This window comes from Tinamus guttatus, unplaced genomic scaffold (genome assembly GCF_059628265.1).
Source record: "Tinamus guttatus ecotype Peru unplaced genomic scaffold, ASM5962826v1 Tinamus_guttatus_pri_ptg000510l, whole genome shotgun sequence".
Classification (NCBI taxonomy): Eukaryota; Metazoa; Chordata; class Aves; order Tinamiformes; family Tinamidae; genus Tinamus; species Tinamus guttatus.
This window is the reverse complement of record NW_028289044.1, coordinates 1,450,226-1,472,818: the sequence shown is the minus strand read 5'-3', so window position 1 is coordinate 1,472,818 and position 22,593 is coordinate 1,450,226. Positions and strand designations below refer to the sequence as shown.

Sequence of the window (22,593 nt, the reverse complement as noted above, 5' to 3'; positions counted from 1 at the left end):
CTGGCATAAAAACAAATAAAATTTCATGTTAATGAAATTGTCAACCCATTACATGGTATTCTGTGGGTCATAAACAATCGTATTTGAAGTGGCTTTCTCAGACGAAGAGAGACTAAAAACTTCAGAAGAGAATATGGCACAAATATGTTTGGATTAGCATGTATCATTCTGAAAAGTTTTAATAGTGTTCAGTCTTTTGAATTTTCATAAGGAAATTAAGTTATCACAGGATGAGACAGAAGATCCCTTGCGAATTAATTAAAACAGAAAAAAAAGCCATAAATAAATACATAGCTTTCATAACGGGGTGCGGTTCCTTTTGGAGTCTCACAGGAATCTGTGCTGGGGTTGTTTTTTAAACACATTCAGAAATTATCTGGAAAAGGAGGTGAGTGAGAGAGAACAACGTTTGCAAAATGATTCCACAGAGCAGAAAACTAAATTGACTGTGAAGAGCTGCAGGATACTTAGTGGCTGCGTGATAAGGTCAGCTAAATTCAACTACAATAAACATTAAGTAATTCAAATGGGCTCCAAATTAGAGCCTTACATTAGCTGTTTTACTGAGTAAAAAGATCTTGGAATCACTGCAGATGGCTATTTGCTTCTATTTTGCACGTGCACTCAAAGCTCACCAGGAGTCAAATGGCGGTTAGATTGGTAGGAACAGTTAGGAAAGGAATACAGTGAAAAACAGAAAACATCATTGTGCCACGGAGTAGTCCTTGCTGCATCCATATCTTTGGTACTGTTTGCATTGTGTCAAAAGAATGTAACACATACAGAATATAACACATACTGAGTATAACAAAGGGAAGGAAAAAAAGGTCAAATGGGAGGTTAAATGGTCTAGGGTGCTTTAGTTTCAAAGAGAATTAATTGAAACAACAGAAACATATAAAAGCAGAAGCAACACTGAGAATATGACTAGTAAGAAATGTTCATTGTTTCTCTGTGCCACTGGTTATAACATATAAAATTGGAGCATCGGACAAAATTATGAAGAAGTTTGAAAACAAACCCTAAATCAGCATTCTTTTCACCATCTGCTGTGGCATTTTACAGCGAGGCTGTAAACATAAAACATCTCAGAAAACATCACATGACTTAATGGAGGGAAAAAGGTCATCAAAGACTGTTAAAAAAAAAATACACACGAAAAAGGATAAAGCCTCTTTTTCATGAACTGCCTTAGTTGCAAAGTGCTGGAAGTTGGCAATATTGCTGCCTGTTTATCCTGCTCTCATATTCTACTCTTACACACCTACTACCAGGCACCACCTAATAGGCCTAAAAGTCCGTTCACGGTTTTGAATTTGCATTGCTATTCTGCCCATACGTATAAAGACAACACTACAGCTGAAGCAAAAATAATCCATTATGCTACAAATCTTCCACAGAAGGATCTTAACACACTTTGCAGGTGGTAATGAGTGTATGTTCCCACTACATGCTGACAGATGGACCAGAAGCACTCGATGCTATTGCCTCTGCAAGCAGAGATGCTTCATCTTAGACCACAATGGAAGAGAAACAAGAAATAACTTACTGCCTTCCAAATCCCTGTTCTCCATTGCAAGAAGCTTCCATATACAAAAGAGAGAATTTAAGGCTCTGTAAGCAGCATTTTTCTGTACAGTTGAAAGTCCACAAGCAGCAGAAAGCCACATTACCCCCTGCCCTTCTCCAGCACCTCAGCTATTTCTTACTCTGATTTGTGCAAAGCGAAGTGAGAATTGCAGCCTTCCCCTGTAGCTGCACACACCTGCTCAGCCCAAACCTTCAGCAGACTCTGTAGAGCCACATATACCACTGACCCACGTACTTCAGGAAGCGTACGGAGCACAGTTAGCCCTTTCATAGCCTGGCAGCTATCTAAAAACAACATTTGGGGCAAACACAGCTGGATCACAGTATATGATTCCCCTTTTAATTCTGAACACCAAGGAATACAGTTAACTATGGATCCTATCACACTGTGGACACTCTAGAAACCCTACTTATTTTCTGCTAATCATTAGAAACACAAAAGGCTCTTGGGCTATCCATGGTAAGAAATGACTTCTATTCAATGGCACGAGTGCAGAAACATGACACTCCCTAAGTGCAAAGAGAAATTTTGCCATAGCAAGATACATTCCTCACTAATTTGCAGACCTGCATCATCCTTTTGGAGAGGTCTGCTCTCATGATGAAGCCAAACTGTCTGTAGATCAGCATAGAAGGGAGGGTAGGAGCAAAACAGCCTGCAATATTTCTCTCCTCCTGACTGAAAATACAACAAACTCACAGGTGGGTCTGAGCAGGGGCTATAGGGAAGCTTTTGCATTTTTTCTTCCCCCAACATAAGAATCTTTCACAGTGTCCTCCAGGTTAGTTACCTTTTCATAAGTGCATCTGTCTTCTTCTACCATCTTCGTCCATGGTTCCAGCAGGAGAGTGAGAATATATTCTTCTGCTGGGTCAAAAAGATCCTCAAAGGCTGGGTCAATATTCTTATAAATCTCATATTTCTTATTTTGACGGAGTCCAATGTCCATATTGGCAGATGGGGCAATGTAAGTTGCATAAAGGAACTACAATAAAAAGAAAGAAAAAAAAAAGTATTTCTTCATCATCATCCATTCTAATGATCATAGTCCGTCAGAGAGAGTTGCTATATATTTGTCACTCACTGTCCTGTTATATATTCTAGACAGACATCTCATCACCCCTACCTTGTTTTAATCTATGTTACTATTTTGTCTAAAATTCAGTAATTGCCGAGTTCCCTGCCATTTTTACTCCTATTTGTCAAAATGGTTAGATTGCAAAATAATTCACAATGTAAAGCTTGCATGGAGGGAGATATTTGTTTGATCAGTAATTACATTCAGATCAGACTGAATGCAACTTTTGCAGACTTTTGCAAAATACATGCCTGGCCAGCTTGTACATGATTCTTACTTCTTCTGTTTGAATTAAGAGTAGACTGGAATTTGTAATTCTAGATTAAAATTAATGAAAACAAGAAGATTTCAATCTATGCTGAGATTGTCTTGCCTTGGACACTGATGGGACTCCAGCATCGTACAAAATCCATAATAGGAGATACCAGTGTAGAACTGAGGTGTAAACCATAACCAAACCAGATTTATTGCAGTCTTTATAACATGTAAAAGCAGAGAAAAGCTGAACTTAGAAAATGTTCCCTTTCCACTCATGCTTGAAGCATAGAGACATTTTTAAAATTTATTTTGAGGGAACATTTTTTTCAAAGTCACCTAAATCAAATTCTGCTTTTTTTCCCACCTCAAGTTTCATAAATTGTTATATAACAGAATATTGAGAAGTCAGGAAAGAAAAGGAACAGGAACAATTTTAAGAATATCTTATACTCTGATTGCAGCTAGCAAATCAAGGAAAAAGAGATACTGCCATAATAAAAATTCATATAGTTTTGAATGTTTTCTCTTCTTTACATCATCAAAGTCCAAGTAATTTTTAAGACAGTCACTGTTGGAGATCAGATTGTTAGTGTAAATCAGCATTTCTTTTGGGGGTGACACCAATTGGCACCAGCTGATGAGTCCGTCAGATGTTTTGTCAGTGAAGTAAGTGACTAAAATCCCTCTGTAACTAGCAGACAAACAAAGCAGTAGAGGGAAGTAGCCCATCTACTCTGTTTTCAAGTAATAATACTGTTGTATCTAGGTTTCTAGCACAGTCAGAGGAAAAAAATAAGTACATGAAATAATGGCATTTCTATTTGTTTTACATCATATTCTGATTTACTCTCTCTTTGAAACAGCACCAAACTGCACCCGCAGTAGTTCAGGCCTCAGCAACTGAAGATAGTCCCTGCACCCTGTCCTGATGATACACCATGGAGGAACATGGAACTATGGCAGCTCACATCCTCCAGGAAGAGCTTCTGATAATTAGGAAATTTCCTGCCTATGCAGATTCCCCCCCTCTCTACAATGATAGAATCACTGAAAACTAAAATGGCTTGAGGCTACTATGGCCCACAAGTTACTAGCCCACTAAAGGCTACTAGGTGTAAGGGTGAGGTCAAGAAGATAGATCATGGCTGTGAGAGTTTTAGCTGACAAGCAAGATCACATTTGTCCTCACTAATGCTCTTCTCAGAAAATCCCAGAAGGAACTGAAATTTAGCAGAGACAGCATTAATTAAATTCATAGTGATGTCAAATCTTGGAAGTTATTATAAAGAACCCTAAAACTAATAAAGTTTCAGTTATGTCATCTTTTAATCTGATCCAAAACATTTAACATAAAACATAGCCAAACAAGAAAGAAACATTTCAGCAGTATAAAGATCTGGTATCTCTAAAAATAGCTTTTTTAAGGAGGGGTCGACCAACTTATTCATTAGGGCTACATTGGCCCACCTGTTATGACTCATAGAACCACACAAGGGATCTATAAATTGGTGAAAAGGGGCCAAAGTAGATCTTCAGTATTTTAACATACATTTAAACTGGTTACTTAAATGACTGGTTGTCTTTAACATAATTTTAAGGAAAAAAAAAAAAGTTCTACATCTTCCTTGGATGTACCTTGGAAAACTGACTTCCCTTGCATTAAATGGATTAACTTGAATATGTTTTTCGACTCTTCTTTACAGTTGACAAAAACTATCAGTTTACAGGAAAAGAAATTACCCAGATCAAGAGGCTTTGACCAAAAACTATTAAAAATCCAATCACACTGGTACTGTGATAGCATATTACTGTGTTAGGGTCTGCCTTTGCCAGCTTCTCTACCTGTAGACTGCCCTTCTATAGTTTTTAATTTCAGATATGAAACTAGAACATAAGAAAGGAAATAATAAAAACAGGCATTTTGTTTTCCATAAACAATACAAGAAGAGTTAGGGCTGCCAACATATACGTGAATAGAAATTTAGGCAGATGAATTAGTTGTAGGAGCGCACTTTATCAAACTCAAAGGACCAGATCCAGCAGTGCTGTGTAGATTTCTTCATCTTTAAGAGGCGCAGATTGATATTCTCTAAGGATTGGGCAGAATGCCATCTTTCTCTTTATATTCTTCAGAGTCTATTGCTATGGGATTTGACACTATACTACAAACAGCATCATAGAGTGGTGAGGTGACCGGATGCACTTGTAGATGTTTCCGTGAGAGGAGAAGGAGCTCCCATGTTCAGGTACAGCTGCAGATCTGCCTTGAGTTGAATGCAAAGACTGTGTAAAGACCAACAGTTCTGAATTCTAGACATGCTAAAAGAAGAGGAAAAGAGGACGTGTTCACAGCCTTCAATGCTGGGCATTAGTCAGGGAGATTTGGAGAAGAACATATTGTATCCTTTTAAAAAGATTATTCTTAGTCTTTTCATTAATCATGATCTAACTCCTATGTTTCGGAAGCTTTGTGGTTTTCTGATTCTCAGTGTAATACTGAAACTTTGGTATTAGCCAATGTCCTAAAGGATCACCGGAAAAAAAGTCACATTAATTTAAAGACTGTAAAAATCACACATATATTTTATACGTATGACATCACACACACACATAATGCTTCATTTAGTCAATATTTTCTTCTTTCTGTAGCACGCAGAAAAAAAAATCCTATCTGTTCAGCTATGTATTTTTCCTATAAATATATTAGAATAAGTGATATATCCAAACTTAAACCCAGATATGGACATTTGACCAGAGTTTGTATCTTCAAATTGCTTATGATGATACAAATCTGAAGGCACTAAATGCTTGGTAAATAGCTTAACATTTTGGTCTAGTTTATGAGTTTCCAAATTGGGGCTTGTTCAGGTCTTGGCTTTTGGTGTGAATTCATCCCTAGATAGGAAGATTTTGGTAAGCGATCTCAGAATGACTAAGGTGAAGCAAAAGACAACAAAAAGAATTGAGTTTAAGTGATTTATAGAGCTGCCCATGGACTTGGATCTGCTCTAAATGAAGGAGTTCTGCAGCTCTTTGACCGAACTGTATGATATGAAGACTGTAATGCATTGGCTGGTCTTAAATGGGAAGGCTAAAACACCTTAATCCCTTCCATGACTTTCTACTAACATAAATCTTGGGTCTGACCCTACAGGTTCACAGTAATGATTGCTCCCTTTATCTAAATTGGCTCCAGTGTTAAAATATTGTACTTCCCATAAATATATCAAAATTTCTAATTCTAATTTCATTGCAAAATACAACATGTGTTTCTTTTTTGTTTTTCTCTCTCAAGTTATTTTACAATCCTGTGTGTATGTTTTTAACGAATAACCACTACATTTTTAGATGATTACTGGCACCCATCATTTTTTCTTATGCATCAGATTTCATTTTCACTATAGTTTTTTGTTTTGATTTTTTTTCACCCCCATATGAATGAATATACACCTCAGAATGCATTTCCTTATTCTGTCATAAAACTGAGATAAAAATACCTCACAACTGAAATACTGAGTAGCGGAAACACAGCAGTCAGGGGTCGTTCTTGTTTCTAACAGGAAACAGACAGGCAGAACACATACAAAATACTTTGCATGTCTCTTTCTGTAATAAATGGTAGAATATATATGACGATGTGCTATTAGAATCTGATCTGCATTCTCTTAGGAGTATTTGGAATAACTATTTTATTGTGCCAAAGGTGAGCACAGATTTTGGGAAGGCATCCTTTCCATAAGCAGACTCTGTAGATTGGATGCAGCTTGACTCTTAACCGTGTTCCAGTGAAAACAAGAATAATTTTTGTGAAGCCTTAAAAGGCAAACTTGAGAATGATACCAAATGTTGCAGCACATGTGTTGATTTGTTATGTTACATTTCAGCTGTTAGTTATGCTAATGGAACAGTTTCACATATTTCGTTTTGATGTATTTACTTTAATGGCTATGTGTATGTAGTCCTCTACAATTGCCTGGTAACCCTTATTCTACGATGTTCTGCTGTCACCACCAGGCCAGCACTGGAAACATGATAAGAAAAATAAAAAATACAGCGCCCTTAATTTTCAGTCATGCAACCACTGGAAAAAAAAAAAGAGTGAAGGCTGCTGTAAAATTAAACCAAATTATAAAACATCATTTTAAACTACCATGGATCAAATCATAAGATTGAGCCTACAATAAAAAGCACATGAAGATACAGTTTAGGTATGGTTTAAATAAATAGAAATGTATCATGTTTTTGACTTTACACAGAGTACCTCTGCTATACTCCAACTCTCTGATTACCAGGCGTTAAGCAAGCTAGTTCCTCACTAATGCCACATTAAATGTAAGTCAGTATAACTTTTCCTAATGAAAAATGGGATTCTGCTAAACTGCTATTGAATCTCCCATATCTTGGCCCAAGCGCAAGACCGAATTGTCACAATTAGCATCTTACAATTTTTCTTTACCTGCAGGTTAACAAAGTATGATACCATGTCTGGAGCAGAGCACCCTACAGGGGTTCACTTCTGGAGCAGAACCTTAAGGGTCTCTATAGGGAACGGGCACAGGCAGCAACACAGATTACTTAGTTATTAGCATCTTTGCTTTTTTTTTACTGTTAGTATTTTTGCCATATCATCTTAAATTACTGTGCCTCTAGGATGTTCTAAGACTTTGGAAAACAAACTAATAAACCACATACTGAGACTTCTCCCAGAATAGCATTCCCCATCAAGATTTCCAAAAGACTATCTAGTTAAGTGCACAGCAAGCTCAGAGGCTCAGCGCTGAAGATCCAAGGACAGGGACAAGATGGCCAGGCTACTTCAATGTGCTGGTCCAGCTTCTGAAGTAAACATTGTGACAAAGCTGGAGGAGCGTGAGGGAGGCAACAGGCCTATGTGCCTGATGTGAACTGGGTGCCCTCGCCATACACATACCACAGAACCACAGAATCACAGAACGGCTGAGGTTGGAAGCGACCCCTAGAGATCACCTAGTCTAATCCCCTACTCAAGCAAGGGCACCTAGAGCATGTGGCACAGGGTGGCATCCAGGCAGGGTTTGGAAGATCCACAGAGAAGGAGACTCCACAACCTCTCTGGGCAGCCTGTTCCAGGGCTTTGTCATACACTGGGCAGATACTGAAGGCACACGCAGTTTTAAGGATAAACACGAAGCCAGCCTTAAAAGCCTTATGCCCTTAGCCTCAGGCCATAAGTAAAGCCAGAGTGGTGGAAATAAATGACAGTAGTTCAAGTTAGCCAGTATGTAATGAGTGAGAGGAAGGAATCTGTGCTTCAATCTCTGTTTAGATTTTCCAAACAACTAATAGTGATTCAGGTGGGAACTCTGGACAAATATGCAAAATTCTCTCATTTGACCTAGTAAAACTTTTAAGTGGAAAAACAAGACAAATTCAAGGAAGTCCAGATGCTCAGCAACCTTAGCCATACAAAGGGACTATTCTGAACCATTGTACAGACGTTTGTTCCAAGGACACGTGAAGCAGCTTTGCTCTATTACAACATATATTCAAATATGCAGATAGGATATACTCCTACACAAGGCGTAGAGAGGAAAAACAGACCAAAGTTTCACAAAAATTGTTTTAAAAGTTGCTTGGAATGCTTCTAATGATATCACACTGCTGCAGCCTCCTTCCTGGCAGCATCCTACTAGTCTGCAGTCAGCCATAGCTATCAGCACTCAGGGCCTGTGGTAAATCAGTTTATTCTTATTCTGCAGCAAGACTTGAAGTGCATGCTCAGTAAAGAGCAGTTATTTATAGGCAATATCAGCTCCACTTGACAGCAAATGAGGGTGTAAAGATCAAGTAGAGGGGAGAAATTGTGTAAGGAGAATAATAACACCTTGACATTCAGAAAAAGAAAAACATGACTGGCAACTTCCTTTTGCATGGCTAAAGGTCACTGTCTGAGATCTGGGCTGCAAGACTTGCCATTCTAACCCACACAGCAGATGGAAAGAAAGGTACAGTACTATTAGCTGATTTATAAAAAATGATATCACCAACATTATCATTAAACAGACAGTTTCCAACTTCAGCACAGACTAGCAAAGGGGAGACTAGGTAAACTGAACATAACAGATAAAACTGGGAATGGACAGCAGAGCCTAGAAATCAAATCTGCATGTTTAACATTTAAATCAAGAAATTCCATGGTAACAATCCAAAGAGCTTCTTTTATTGTCCACAACCCAGATTTACTTTGGTGTTAGATGTCGAGATTTGGAAGCCTTTCCACCTCCTGTCTTCTCTTCAGTCTTACACTGAACAAATGTATTTGTGAAGGGAAAACACATTATTTACCACTTACTTGAGCTTGCTTGCGTATTTTAAAAGGATGAAGAGTTTCTTGGTAAAAAAGCTGATGATAAGCCTGTAGGTCAAACCAAAAGTACGCACTGTTCTCCCACAACTAGAAAAGAAAAAAAAAGTAAGTAAGTTACTGCTACGCAAATATCAGGGCTTTATAAAAGATTGAGTTATCAGTGCAAGTAATTATTTAGCTCCTTGGGGTAATCATAAATCAAGATCAATTTTAGATGGATTTAATTTTCTCTTGCATACTGGCAGAAGGACAACATCGTCATCTGTCACCGGCATCGTCACTGTGATATTCTATCTTTTATTGTATCCTTTGTGCATAATTTGCCATTAAAATTGTTAACATTGTTGTTAACATTTGAAGAGTAACCACATTCCAATGGCAAAAAGCCAACACTTAGGAAGAAATGCTGATAATGGACATGCAGAATTTGTGCCATGGTAGAATAGCAATAATCAAAACAATTAAATACCATGGACTTGACATGTGTTACTGTCACTATCATTACATTTTTATTACATGCATTTCTGAGGCACAAAATCTTGGCTCCCCTTCATAATTTCAAATAAACATCAGAAGATCTTTCAGAAGAAGAGGCCTAGATCTTTTCCCTAACCCCCTTGTTTTAATCATGTACTTACAGGGTTTGGATCTTACAAACATGCTGGAAGACCCATGACTAGACAATAGAAGAGGGCATTCCAAAAAGGTAAGTGTGAGGAACTTTGCACCACAAACTGTAGCTTCCCAGACCTAGCATATGAATGAAATAGGTTCCACAAGGATAGACAACACCAAAAGAAACTAATCATCTAAGGAGTTTGGAACCCGTAAATACCAGACAGCATGTGAGTGCTTATCTCCCACCAAAAAAAAAAGAAAGAAAAGAAAAGAAAAAAAGCTATTTTTATTAAGATTTCTGTCTAATATACACTTAATATTTTTAGCTTAAGGTATTCAGCTTTGGAAATATTGGCTCTTGCCTTCTGGTAGCCAAAGGCATTTCTAGCTACTGCTGCTGGAGTCTGGGTTGTGCCAGCAGTGGAACAGATGTCCATCTTGATTGTATTGAAATCGCCCGTACAGATTCAATGTTTCTGCAAAGCCACTAAACACTGACTCAGATTGATAACTTGGTCCAACCAATCCTCAGTTTACACCCAGCAATGAATGATGAGTCTGCTGACTGCAGAGAAGAAATAGTGTTATGTTTCTCAGAAATCCAAGAAGCTTCGTGGAAGCAGAAGAACGTTTTTAAAACATTGGAGATTTTGGACCTCACTAACCCAGCAAGTAAGAGGGAGGCAGATTATCATGAGTAATAGCATAGCAGATTTTCCATCTTTTTAAAAAATGTTTTTGTGGGTTAAGACCTCATTTTTTCTGCCAAGTTAAAGGCTAGTTTCTAAAAATGATTAGTCTTTTTTTATCCCTGATGGTACAATTAGATTTCCAATAGGTCTGAGACAGTTAGGATCTGACAGTTTGGTTAAGACCTGTCATTAGTTTCAATATACACATGAACAGTTTATTGTTGTTGAGGGATTGTAGTCTCACAAGTAATAATTCATCCAGTCATCAATCTTTCTTTCTCCAATTATTTTTTCAGCCTGGCTGCCCTCTATAACTTGGCATTGAGTCACTAAATTATCACAGGGTAGGAAAATGCTCATACCTTATTCCCCGACTTCTCGCAGAAGTGTGTGAAGTAGTAGCCTGCTCTGTTCTCCAAATAAAGAGACTGCAACATGCTTTCCATTCTTGGTCCCCCTAGGACAGCACTGCCAGCAGCACTTTTCCCCTGGAGAAATAAAATATAATTATTCAACAAGGAATAACAGGCTTTCATTATTTTCAAATGTCAGTACATTGCAATGGAGGGTCATGCAGTGTGTTCAATTAGTATCTTCATCCCAGGAAACCAGGCTCCATTTTCTACTACATATGCAGTTGATCATAATGCTCCATACCACTTTTCCCAGTAAATATTCACGTTTGGTGAAATAAATCTGTTGACTGAAGGCATACATAATAGCAAAATGACCACAGTATCCCTTAGGTGGTTCCCCGATACTTGAAACAGGAAAGCAATCCTGGTATTTTTTCCATCATTACCTCTTTAACCCTGAACCCAGGAATGCCAGTGATAGTAAACTGAGTTGCTTAGCACTGTAGCCTACCATCAGAAGTTGCCTTAGTTCAGGCTGTTGTGTTTTAAACTAACAGAATTTTAAAGGTGACTTTTTGTTCAAGCCTCAGAGTAGTTAGTTATCATGGAACAAAAGATACTTCTGTCGAGTCTCACACTGAAGTCAGCATCGAAATCATGAACATGTCAGGGAACAGGAAATCTCTGCCCTCTATTGACCTCTGCCCTCTCCTAGAAGCATTTGAGGAAGAATATATCCATTTTGTCAAAGCCAACACAGAAGCCAGAGGAGTTTGCAACTCAAGTCAAGCTGGCCTGCTGTTGCTGATGGCAGAAGCAAGAGTAGGTGAGCACGATGGCCAGCTTCTTTTCAAACAGTGAGAATGAAGAAGTGCAGGAGGAAGCCAGGCCTCTGATACAGAGTAGGAGGATGCCACTTCCCCATATGACATTAAACTACGGAAACCCACACTCTCCTTTACATCATATTTGGGGTAGCAAAACGTAGGGTCTTGTTTGTAGGTTCCTGTTCGGCCCTATAGGTGTAAGCAAATAGTATTTTCCTCCTATCAGCCAGAGATAAACTCTACATGATGAAGATGTATAAAAGCTAATGTTCGTGTTGTGAACATTTCCTCAGTCTAAGTTTCCAACTATAAATTTCCCCTAACTACAATAAGAACGTTTTCTCTAGTTCAAATTAACAACAGCAACAGCAAGAGAAAATTATTTCAATGAAGTAATAAACAAAGTATGGTTTTGGTGTGAAAAAGCAATGATGTGCTCAACAGATCAACAAAGTCCATGTATGTGGAAGCAAGCTCAAATTTCATAGTATGCTTTTTGAGTTGCGAGGCCATGGGTATCAATATCTCTAAAACAGCAGGCTGTTTCAGGAACATTCCACAGACATGAAAAGTTTGAGATATATTTAAAATTGCCAAATCTTGACATCTCACATGCTCTATTTGTCAGCCTTTTAAGAGTTATTAGGAAAAGGCTCTTCTGTGCAGCCTGTCCCTCCTGAGGCTTGCTGGATCGAGGGCTTGCTTAGCAGGCAATAATTCAACAAACCAAAGAATAAAGTATGCAAGCAATAAAGAGGAATTTTACAACTGAAACATTTTCCTCTTATGAATTTTACTATTTTAATGACTTTCTAGGCCAGATTCAGCTCTTAGTTACACTGTAAGCCTGGTATACTTTCCTAAGCAATGATTCCAGTGAAGCATTCATCCAGTGACTTTCCATAATAGTCCACTGAGCACATGGTCACCATGGAAAAGATCAACACTTTCTAGTGAAAATAAACCTCTGTACATGCCATGATTTCCTATCAAATAGGTGACAGATACCGCACAGAATTTTATGACATTTTAATTATACCTCTGCACAAGGCAACGACATTCACATAATCAAACCGACTGACACAAGTCATTGACTTTAATACATTCCCTTTAATACTACAGAATTAAAAGTTTTAACCCATGATTCAAGACTGCTAAAATCTTTAAGTGCTACTTACTTGGAGCAACTCAGCATAGGTGTATTTTCTACTGCCCTTGTATTCTGAGTCTGCAGTCTCATCCAAAGCTAAGGCACGAATCATGCCACTGCTTACTGTTTTTGGCCTAGAATCGCAAGAAAGATGTTCAATACCTATACCTTCAATGCCTTGGTGAAAGACTAGAACTGTTTATAAAATAAAAACTAAGATGGGGTGTGAGTCAGGTAGAATATCACATTGAATATTACACAAATTATTCTACCAGGAAGAAATTTCCCATGCAAGCAGTCTATAGCATCACTATGCTTCAGCAAGCTGTGTTAAACAACATATAAGCAACACTGTACTAAACAAATATATTTATCGAAACAAAAGGGTCCCAAAGCATTTCATAAATATTTGGGATACAGAAAGAGGCACAAACAGCTTTTGTACCTACCTCCTTCTACTGCTAGAATCATCATCCTTTTGGGGGCTATGACTTGGTGACAGGGTAGCTGATAACCTTGACGGTCTCCTCCAAGAGAAATCTGATGTAGCTAGTTTAAATAAAGTTGTTGGTGAGCCAATTCTACTTTTCTAAAAGACATAGCAGAAAAATAGAGCAACTCAGATTTCTTTTCCACTTTGTGTTTTTTAATTCATTAACTAACTACTCTAGATAATTAGATAATAACACTAACTACTCTAGTTAAGTAGCTAATAATACCAGATAGATAATTAAAGGTTTTTCAGGACAATTTGTTTTCCTTCTTACTAACAATATGTAAAATTGCTAATTTTGAAAAGCTTCCCTGAATATCTTCCAAAGTTGTTCAGCACAACTTAATTATTTATATACATATTTTATATATATATAATGTGTATATATATAAATTATACACTTGCATTGTATATATTTATACATTATATATGTTATATGTTCATGTGTTTATATATTTGTATATATAATGTGTATGTGTATATATAAAATACATAAAATATAATACTATCACTATAGCTTACAAATTACATTTCAAACAGGTATTAATATTGAATGTGCATTTTGTACAGCATAACAGAGGATGTCAGGTGAAGAAAATGTGAACAATGTTTTGTGAATCTTTACTAGGAACACCTTAAGCAGCTGTAAATCAGACACAGCCATTGCTCAGAGTAGGAGGAAAGGGAGTATTTTGCCACTTCAATCCTGACTTTCAGCAAAATCATGCCAGTACTTTTGGGGATGCCAGCTGCACCCCAAGTGCCTTTAGAAACTCAGCCTGACTTGTTGTACTTTAAAAACACTTGCAAGCACTGTAGAAATTCAGAAGTCCATTTTTCTCACATCAAAACAGCAGGCAGAAAATTGTTGATCAGCTAATTCTATAAGAGCTGTGGGTGCCAGAACACTGTTTCCTCCAAGTGCTGAACTCAGCAGAACCTGGAAACCCTGCAGAGCTAGGATCCTGTCTCCCCAACGTGCTGCTAGTCCTGGGTCACAGCACATCTTGTAGGGCCAGACCGGCCCTATCAGACACAGTTTCTGGATCCCACTCCTACTGAGCTCAGCAGGAACCTGGCTCCTGGGCCCAGCTTCTTCTGAGCAGGAAATATATCCTACTCTTTTCCCTCCATTATCTTCATTAATTAGTTTTTTAAAAATACATATAAATATTTTTAAAATAGTAGCCTAAAACTATCCAATTCAAAGTATTAGGGGTGTACTTGAACAGACCTGTGACATAGATACTGGAACCACACTCTGGATTCACATTCAAGTTTCTTCCATCCTGAGGCTTAACACTGTTGTTACTCAAACCCTGCAGCTTTCATTGCTGCCAGCTCTCAAATTCAGGCTCCCAAGGAAGAACAGTCACAACCGAATTGGCCACCTACAAGCTACATGCTGGCCCTCTCTAGAAAAGACATCTCACGTGTAGCCAGTTGAAAGACTGTGGTGATGGAAACTGAGCAGAGCTCTGCACTTTTTATAAACAGAAGGGGAGATTTAGGGGAACTGCAGTGAAGCTGTAAGAATTACTCTGGATTAAGATAAGGCTGATTGAAGGGCAAAATCTACTCTGCTACAGCCTTAATGTAGTTTGGAGTATTTCTCTAAAGGATTTGTGAAGTAGCGAGCATGTAACTGAGAATATAATTGGATTCAGTTTATAGCGAGATGTTGCTTAAAATATAGTAATTTTTTCTACGTTTTTATACATAACCATCTGCAAGAAACACATCTCTCTTACTAAATCATGACTCAGTAACAACCAAGGACCATATTCTTGTCTCACTGAATTTGAGCAGTTTTACCATAATTTTTGATGGACCAGACTTTGTTTTTCAGTGTTGGGAATGGACTTTACTTACTTGAGGATGGAAATGTGTTATCCTAGGCAGGCAAGACTTAGGTCTCAGTGGCAACAATGACACCATTTGTGGAAAAGGATCGATGTCTAGCCTTGGTCTCTCCTGGTGTGCGTGCCAAAGTTTCAGTTTTGTGCTGGCAGTTTGTATTGCTGTTGAATGAGTAACACAAAATCTGGGACCCCTAGAGGGAAAAAAAATGTTAACAAATAGAAATTTCCCCCAAATTGGGCTATTTGGCATTTTTTCATGATGATGTTTACTATATCTATATATGTGGTTTACTCTATGTGTAAGCAATTAGGATTAAAACTGAGGCAGTGTAAAAAGATATGTTTAGATATTGCACTCTTCCACATCTAAAAACAAGCTACATCTAAAAAAAACTTAGGTTGCAAATACTGCATTGTAACAGAGTTGTAAAACGTGCCTCATCCTTCCTGTAGCAAGAATAGAAAAGGAGCACAGATCACAGGACAAAACCACGATTCCCATGAGACTCAGGAGACAGCAAACTTCACAGTTGCAGGTATTTGCTCATGACTGCCATTTGCTGATATCCTACAAGAAAGGGGGATCTTCACAAATTTATCTTGTGATTTGGAAATATATTAGAATTTGTATTCTTGCTTAAACTGTCAATAGATAAAAAGGATGTTTTATAACATTGAGCAGTAAAGTCTTGGGGTCAAACTTCATGCAGATGTATACCTAAAGCAGCTACATAAACTTGAGAAGGGCTGCATGGGATTAAGTTAGGACTGAATTAACCTTTTCTGCCTGGAGGGATATGTCCACACTTCAGCATGAAGTTTAGAGCAACGATACCCTTGGTGCCTGTATGCAAGGCTACTCAGCTGCTACTGGTAGTAGCGTAGCAAGGAGCTCAGCAAGGCAGATTTATCTGGCTTCCCAGCAGGTTGCAGTGCAGATTAACCTCAGCTAAAAATGCCAAGGCAAAATCTGCTAGCACTTATGCTGACATTGCTTCCCGTAATTGGATGCGATAAATGAGATGAAATAGATGTTTCTAATTGGCTTATTAAAGGGAAATGTATTAAGGAATAGAATTTTATTCAATCTTCATTTATTCATACCAGTAAAGAAGTAAAGGTTTCACAACTTCAGGCTGAATCTTTCTTAGGTGCGTTATATTCCACTGATCTCCACGTAGTAGATCTAATCTGAGCAAAACTTCCGAACTGAGGCAATAATCTCCACCACTCAGCAGATAGAGTTTTTTCATCTTATCGAGCTGCCTTGAGTCAACAAAAAGTCACATAGGCCTATGTCAAATGCCATAGAGAAATAAGCACAGTTCATCCTACTTGATTAAACTGTTGTCATGCAACATTTCTTTTATAATAAATGGCAGAAGTCAAAATATGTTTTGCACAAATTAGAGCCAGGTTTTATGTAGGATAAAATACTTAAGCACATTAAGATAGACAAACTAAATTTAATAAAGCCTTTCATTAAAGCAATTTGTCATTCTGACAAAGAAAAGGTTTTGTCAGCTTCAGCAGAGTCAATCCTGACTTACCATGTTAGGACACTCATAACTACTTTAACTGTGTCCACTGTATTCACTCATTTAACTATGTTCACTCATTTCCATTACTTATGCTACCGTCTCGACACCTGCATCAACCATACACCTACAAGTATGAAATAATGGGAATACATGTTAAATAAGGAGAAATACCTTTGCTGCTTTTTGGTGCCTTTAAGAACCTTTAGTCGTTCAATATCCATCCACAGCCACCAGTACCTCTCCCCAAGTGTTCCTTGAATGAACTTCTTGAATCTTTCAAACTCATGTCTGTTGCCAACATCATAAGTTCTGTGACTAGTGCACCAGGCAGCCCTGCAATCTGCTGCTTCGCTTTCCGAACTCGATCGTACACTTGCTTCTTCAGTATCACGTTCTGGTACCTCACGCTTGGAGTCCAAGGCAGTAAATGGAACAAAACTCTCAGAAAAGACTGGTTCTGTAGTACCAAGGGAAACTTTCTTATTTGCTAACTCTTGTATAAACACCTTAGACAATTTACTGAAATCCACAGCATTCTCACTCTTGGCAACTGTCTGACCAGTCAAGTTTGAAATGGCTTCCATCAGAATAAATTGAACATAAGATGATATGAATTCCTCCAGGGTTTGAAAAGCACCAATTCCCTGTTTATCTTCTTCTTTTCCTTCACTCTCCCATTTCTGGTCTACATAAACCCTTAGCTGACTGGGGGAAGCAGCGATGGCCACAGAAGAACCCTCCTCAGCCTTTCTGGATCTCTTCCTGGATTTTGTTGGCGCTGTCCTCGAAGGGGAAATGAAACTCCGCTGGTGAGATTCCGTAGACCAGGAACCTGCTTCTGCATTAAATTAGAAAAGATAATTGAACACCCTTTTGACTCAGAAATGTCTTCCCGCACACAAAAGTTTTCAAGTCAAAACAATGCAACATATTTAAATCATATTGCTGCAGAGCAATCACACCCCATCGTGCTGCAGCACCAGGAAGAGCAGAGGCGCTTCTGCTGTGCCCTCTGTCCCCAACCCCAGCCCCAGGACTCGGAAGCCGATTCCCCATTGAATTCCGGCAGAGTAGCAGAGTTCAGGAGCAACTCCCTCCTGAGCAAACTGCCGTGTTTACTCAGCTGAGCATCCCAGCTCCGCAGAATTTGTTAAACCACCCTCTTGTCCTGCAAGGCCTGGCTTCTTCTCTGTGCATTTGTGTACAGTTTGATCACAGTTACAGTCTGCAGCAAGATGAGTTTTGGGTTTTTGTTTTGTTTCCTTTTTTTCAGCTTACAGAAGGTAGTCAGTGATAGCTTCTTGTCTATATATGCTGAAAATAAAACCCTGATTATTGCAAAAGAACATCAAACAGGCTTCTCTCAATTGTGTAAAATCTTGACATATGTAGAAAGATTACAAACTGAAAGATTATATTAAGGACCGTGGACACATTTAATAATACTGTAGTCCCATCTGTTACTGAGAAATAGTTCTTTTCCATTTAGAGATATTCAATTTGTAATCAGTTCAAAACAGTGATCAGCCCTCTTCTTTTTTCCCCTCAGCTCCCCTGCTTTGTTCTCTTTATCCTTCTTCATCTCCTCAGCCACCCTCTCTCACTATGACTCCGTGCAGCTTTTTTCTTTTTTTTTTTTCTGCAGCTGCATTTGATGCTTTTAACCATGCCTTGCGACCCCGCTCTGCTATACAAGTAACTTACTGCTTTAACTGATTCAGCTATATTTTCCAAATCTGCCAAACTTTTGACAAATAAAGTATTTCTGGCGTGTGTTAGCAGAGAAGACTTTGACCTTATATATACAGCTTACCTGGATTAGTGCTGCTATCACTGTCCGAGTCAGTCATGTAAAAGTGAGCAGAAGGGCTGTGGGTGTTCTGGGCAGCAACAGAATCTAAGTGAAAGAAAAAACAAAACCGTAATTCTATTGAGGCTCTACAATATCTTTGTACCAATTCAATGCTTAAGTGATAAACTAAAGATAAACAAAAACTTCCTTATGTTTATGCTTTCATACTCTGCTGTATTGCTAAGACAAACATGTGGTCTGGTTGAGTTGTGTTGTGAGTGAGGAGGATGCCACAACCATCTGGTGCATATGCAGCAAGTGCATTGAACTGTCCTAGAAAAGGGCTAAAGTTCTCAGGTCCAATAAAGTCATATTTGTAATGTTATCAACCTCTGTTTTTCCTTATGATAGGTTAATAAATAAATGGCAAATAGTCATTCCCTGTTTCTCTCACTGAAAAGACAGTGTCAGCCACTGACGCAGGCATAACCTTGAAATAGAAACTTGTACAGTGGTACAGTTTTTTGCAGAGTGGTACAGAATTTCCCACTCTGCAATTACTTAATTTCATGTGGAAGCACATATGGCACATAGATGAATATAAAATGAATGTAATTTAAACTCTTTCCTTATTTTTAAACTGTTTCAAATATTATCCTTTGACAAAGAAAAACATATAGCTTCTCAACACCATTCTGTGAAACTGAAACATCAAGAATGATTTCACAGAACCTAAGAGAATTAGGGAGAGAGCTCACAGCTCTGGAGCAATCACAAGCCAAATGACTAACGGTTTTGCTCAAAAGGCATCGACTTATAACCTTGATACAACTGAGAGAGCAAGGAATTCACACTGGATCACCTAAGCAGATACCTTCCTGAACAGGAACTACTCTACTCCTGCTACTGAACTCTTTCTAATTGCAGCTGATCCTGAGAAACTTAGTTGATGCCCTTTATTGCTTCTATTTCCTGACCTCTACCTCAGGTGAACACTCTGCCAAAAAATAATTTTTTAACTGAAAGAATGCTAGATTTCCCAGGAAATAACTATAAGAGCAGTAAGCATATGTAAAATATGGTCAATATTATTAAACAAAATTTGCAATGAGGAGATATAAAACAGCTATTGAGGTAAAATACTTGATTACAAGACAGTGGAAAAATAGGCTTTCCATAGATCTATGCCTAACTCACAGCAGTTCAGACCTGCTCTGCAATATGGTGCTCTGCAATAACTGTCCACTTGTGGCCTCTCTGCTCAAAGCACTGCAAAAATTAGTAGTAGACACATGAATCACAAAACAAGGGCAACTAGATTAACTTTGTTACTAATGCATGAATCAGCAATGTATTTCCAGAGGTAATCTTGATGAGTTTTGGAAAAAGAAAAAAAAAATGAGTAACGAAAAGAATTGCTGTGTGTTCCACTTTCCAACTCAGTCTGTGAGCTCCTAGCATCCTCCTACATGTTGAGACTTCTCTGTTCATCTTGTTACTGCCTACAGAATAGAAGCTAACCTAGGCAATCTAGTGCATCTATGTTCTTTTGCATGCATATGTTCTCTTCCAGAAACTTGAAGCCTGCTGAACAACTTCAATTATATTTGGTACATAGACAGGAGCATCATAAACAGAAATTGCAGCCATACACATCTTTTGAGCAATCAAAATAGAAGCACCTTAAGAAGATGGCTAGATTGCAAATTATACAGTATCAAATACTCAAAAAAAAATCCAAACAAGAAAGTCTTTATATGCACCTTGAATGGGGAAAAAAACTTTGGCTGAAACTTGCAAACTATCTAAGAGACACAAATACCTATGAAAACAGGCTTTTTCTGACACACTATTACTTGGCTACCAGTTCAAATTTTCATTTAACACTGTGACTATGGAAAGAAACAAGTCCATCTCTTTTCCCATCTGTAGAATACTCAGAATAGTACTAAGCACACGTAGCTACAAGTCCTTAGAAATTCTTTTATTCCTATCTGGTCAGACTTACTATAACTGAAGCTCTATTACTTACCTAGAAAGCCAGGTTCTTCACTTAATAAATCATTTCTTTCATGCTGACCATGCAAAAAATGAACATCTTGAAACTGACGAGAAGCTAAAAGATCTGCATTTTTCATGGATTCCCTTTGTTTCGCTAGTGTAAACCAATCCTCTGTCTGAGAAAGCGTAGCCTATGAAAAGAAATGTCATCGAGTAATTCGTTTTTTTCTATTTATTGTAATGTTTCTGAGACCAGGGGTCTTATTGAGTGAAGTCATTTTATAAGCTCTATTTGTATAGATTTCTGTAGTGATAGTTCCCAGTGAAAGGAGCTGCATAACAATAGCTGAGCACATTTGTAACACAGCAATGCCTTCTTTTTAAGCTGTGGTATGACCTTCTTCTGTAGCACAGAGCGCGTTGAGAAGAAGGGATATTCAAAGAATCAATTGTTCAATTAGGTTATGAGGACAGTTGTGGTAATTTAAGGCATTCAATCTAGCTTGATGCTATACCTACTAAGCATGTTTATTTTACCTTGCCAAGTGAAACATAAAACTTCTTCATAGTGGTTGAAGTGGCATCCTCCTCAGGGAAAGGAGGAGTTGGGTCTCTCTTCCTTATCCAGGGATAGTAACCTCTGTCTATAATGAAATTAATGCCAGTCTTGCTCCATTTTACCTGTGATATCAGTTTAGCTAGTCTGAAATTAAATGTTGAAACAAGAAAGTAGTTGATTATAGCTTTTAGTGAGAGAAGCAGTTGTTTGATTTATCCCTAAAATAGACACTAAAAAACATGATCATTCTAAAAATAAATTGCTACAGGGAACTTTATTATTTCACCCCTCGCCTGCTGTCACATATGTAAACACCAGCACTGCTGTTCCATAGTCCATGGAGTTTACAGAAGGTGGCCTGCTTTGCATTATGAAGCTCTACCAGCAAAACTGTTTTCTGTCAGGATGATCTTGCATATATCCATGCGGTTCCAAACCCTGCCAAGAAACCCTTGAACATTTTGATTGCTAAAACAGAATCATCTCCCAATTTGCAGAGCCCCATATCAGTACCAGACCCTGCATTTCCTGCTCCTGACACAAGCAATATTCCAGCAGAGTGCCACAGCAGTGATCATCCTGACTGAACTTTTAGACTCTGATTGCTGATAACAAAACAGCTGGTGCTATCTTGTTCCTGTATGACAGCTTCACTCCAGTGGCACCTTGTGAGTGTAAGTGTGGGCCTCGCAACGTCCAGAACATCAGGCATAGTTAAAATTGTATGGTAATGAAGAGGGTGCTCTGAGCTCAAGAATGGGGTCAGAAGTGATTAGGTTAAGTGAGAGTGTAGTATGTAACCAGCAAGGCACAGGTGAAGAGAAAATGAAGCCTCCGAATCCCCACTGTTGGGATTTCATTGCAGGGTTAGGATAGCTTTATCTGTTCTTTAAACGCATAAGCCCAAGTCCCCATTTGATCATCTCAGCTTACTTTGATACAGATTCAGGAAAGCAACTTAAAACACTGATGTCAATGGAAAGTAAGCACAATTTTAGGATTTTAGGTCTCCTAAAACACATTACCACTCTCAGTATCTAGACGCAGCTTTAAGGGATATAGAGACAAATCCTACCAAAAAAGCAGGCTAAACCCCCTGAACATCTTGCAGAGAAACTGCAGATCATGCAACTATGCCATGGCATTCAGCAGAGAGCCTTGCAAAAGGAAGCCTGGCAGGAGGGCCAAAGATACAAAGCAATAATTAAAATAAAAAAGACTGACTTTCTCCTCTGAATAGATTTCATAGGTCTACATATTGATTAGAGAGATACAAGCACATTGGTAGTTCTGTGGAAGAGAAATTCAGAAAAAGATAAACACAACTTTTACACTGCAGTGCTGTAATGTAGTATGTAATTCTTGGTCAAGGAAAATTACAAAATGAAAAGTGAAAAAAAAAAGTAAATAATTTTAATTTATCCAGGTC

The 22,593-nt window shown here is 38.2% G+C and overlaps 1 protein-coding gene across 1 annotated transcript in view; it reads right to left on the bottom strand.

Annotated features, from left to right (window-relative positions):
- RGS22 (regulator of G protein signaling 22) overlaps nt 1-22,593 on the bottom strand; it is a 59,091-nt gene that overhangs the window by 20,271 nt on the left and 16,227 nt on the right. The window contains exons 6-15 of the mRNA XM_088533650.1: nt 21,143-21,308; nt 20,637-20,796; nt 16,984-17,650; nt 16,376-16,537; nt 15,282-15,462; nt 13,366-13,505; nt 12,945-13,050; nt 10,946-11,071; nt 9,259-9,360; nt 2,382-2,576 (exon numbers count right to left, since the gene is read on the bottom strand). Of these exons, the coding sequence (XP_088389776.1) occupies nt 2,382-2,576; nt 9,259-9,360; nt 10,946-11,071; nt 12,945-13,050; nt 13,366-13,505; nt 15,282-15,462; nt 16,376-16,537; nt 16,984-17,650; nt 20,637-20,796; nt 21,143-21,308 (2,005 nt within the window). The remainder of the gene's footprint in view (nt 1-2,381; nt 2,577-9,258; nt 9,361-10,945; nt 11,072-12,944; nt 13,051-13,365; nt 13,506-15,281; nt 15,463-16,375; nt 16,538-16,983; nt 17,651-20,636; nt 20,797-21,142; nt 21,309-22,593) is intronic.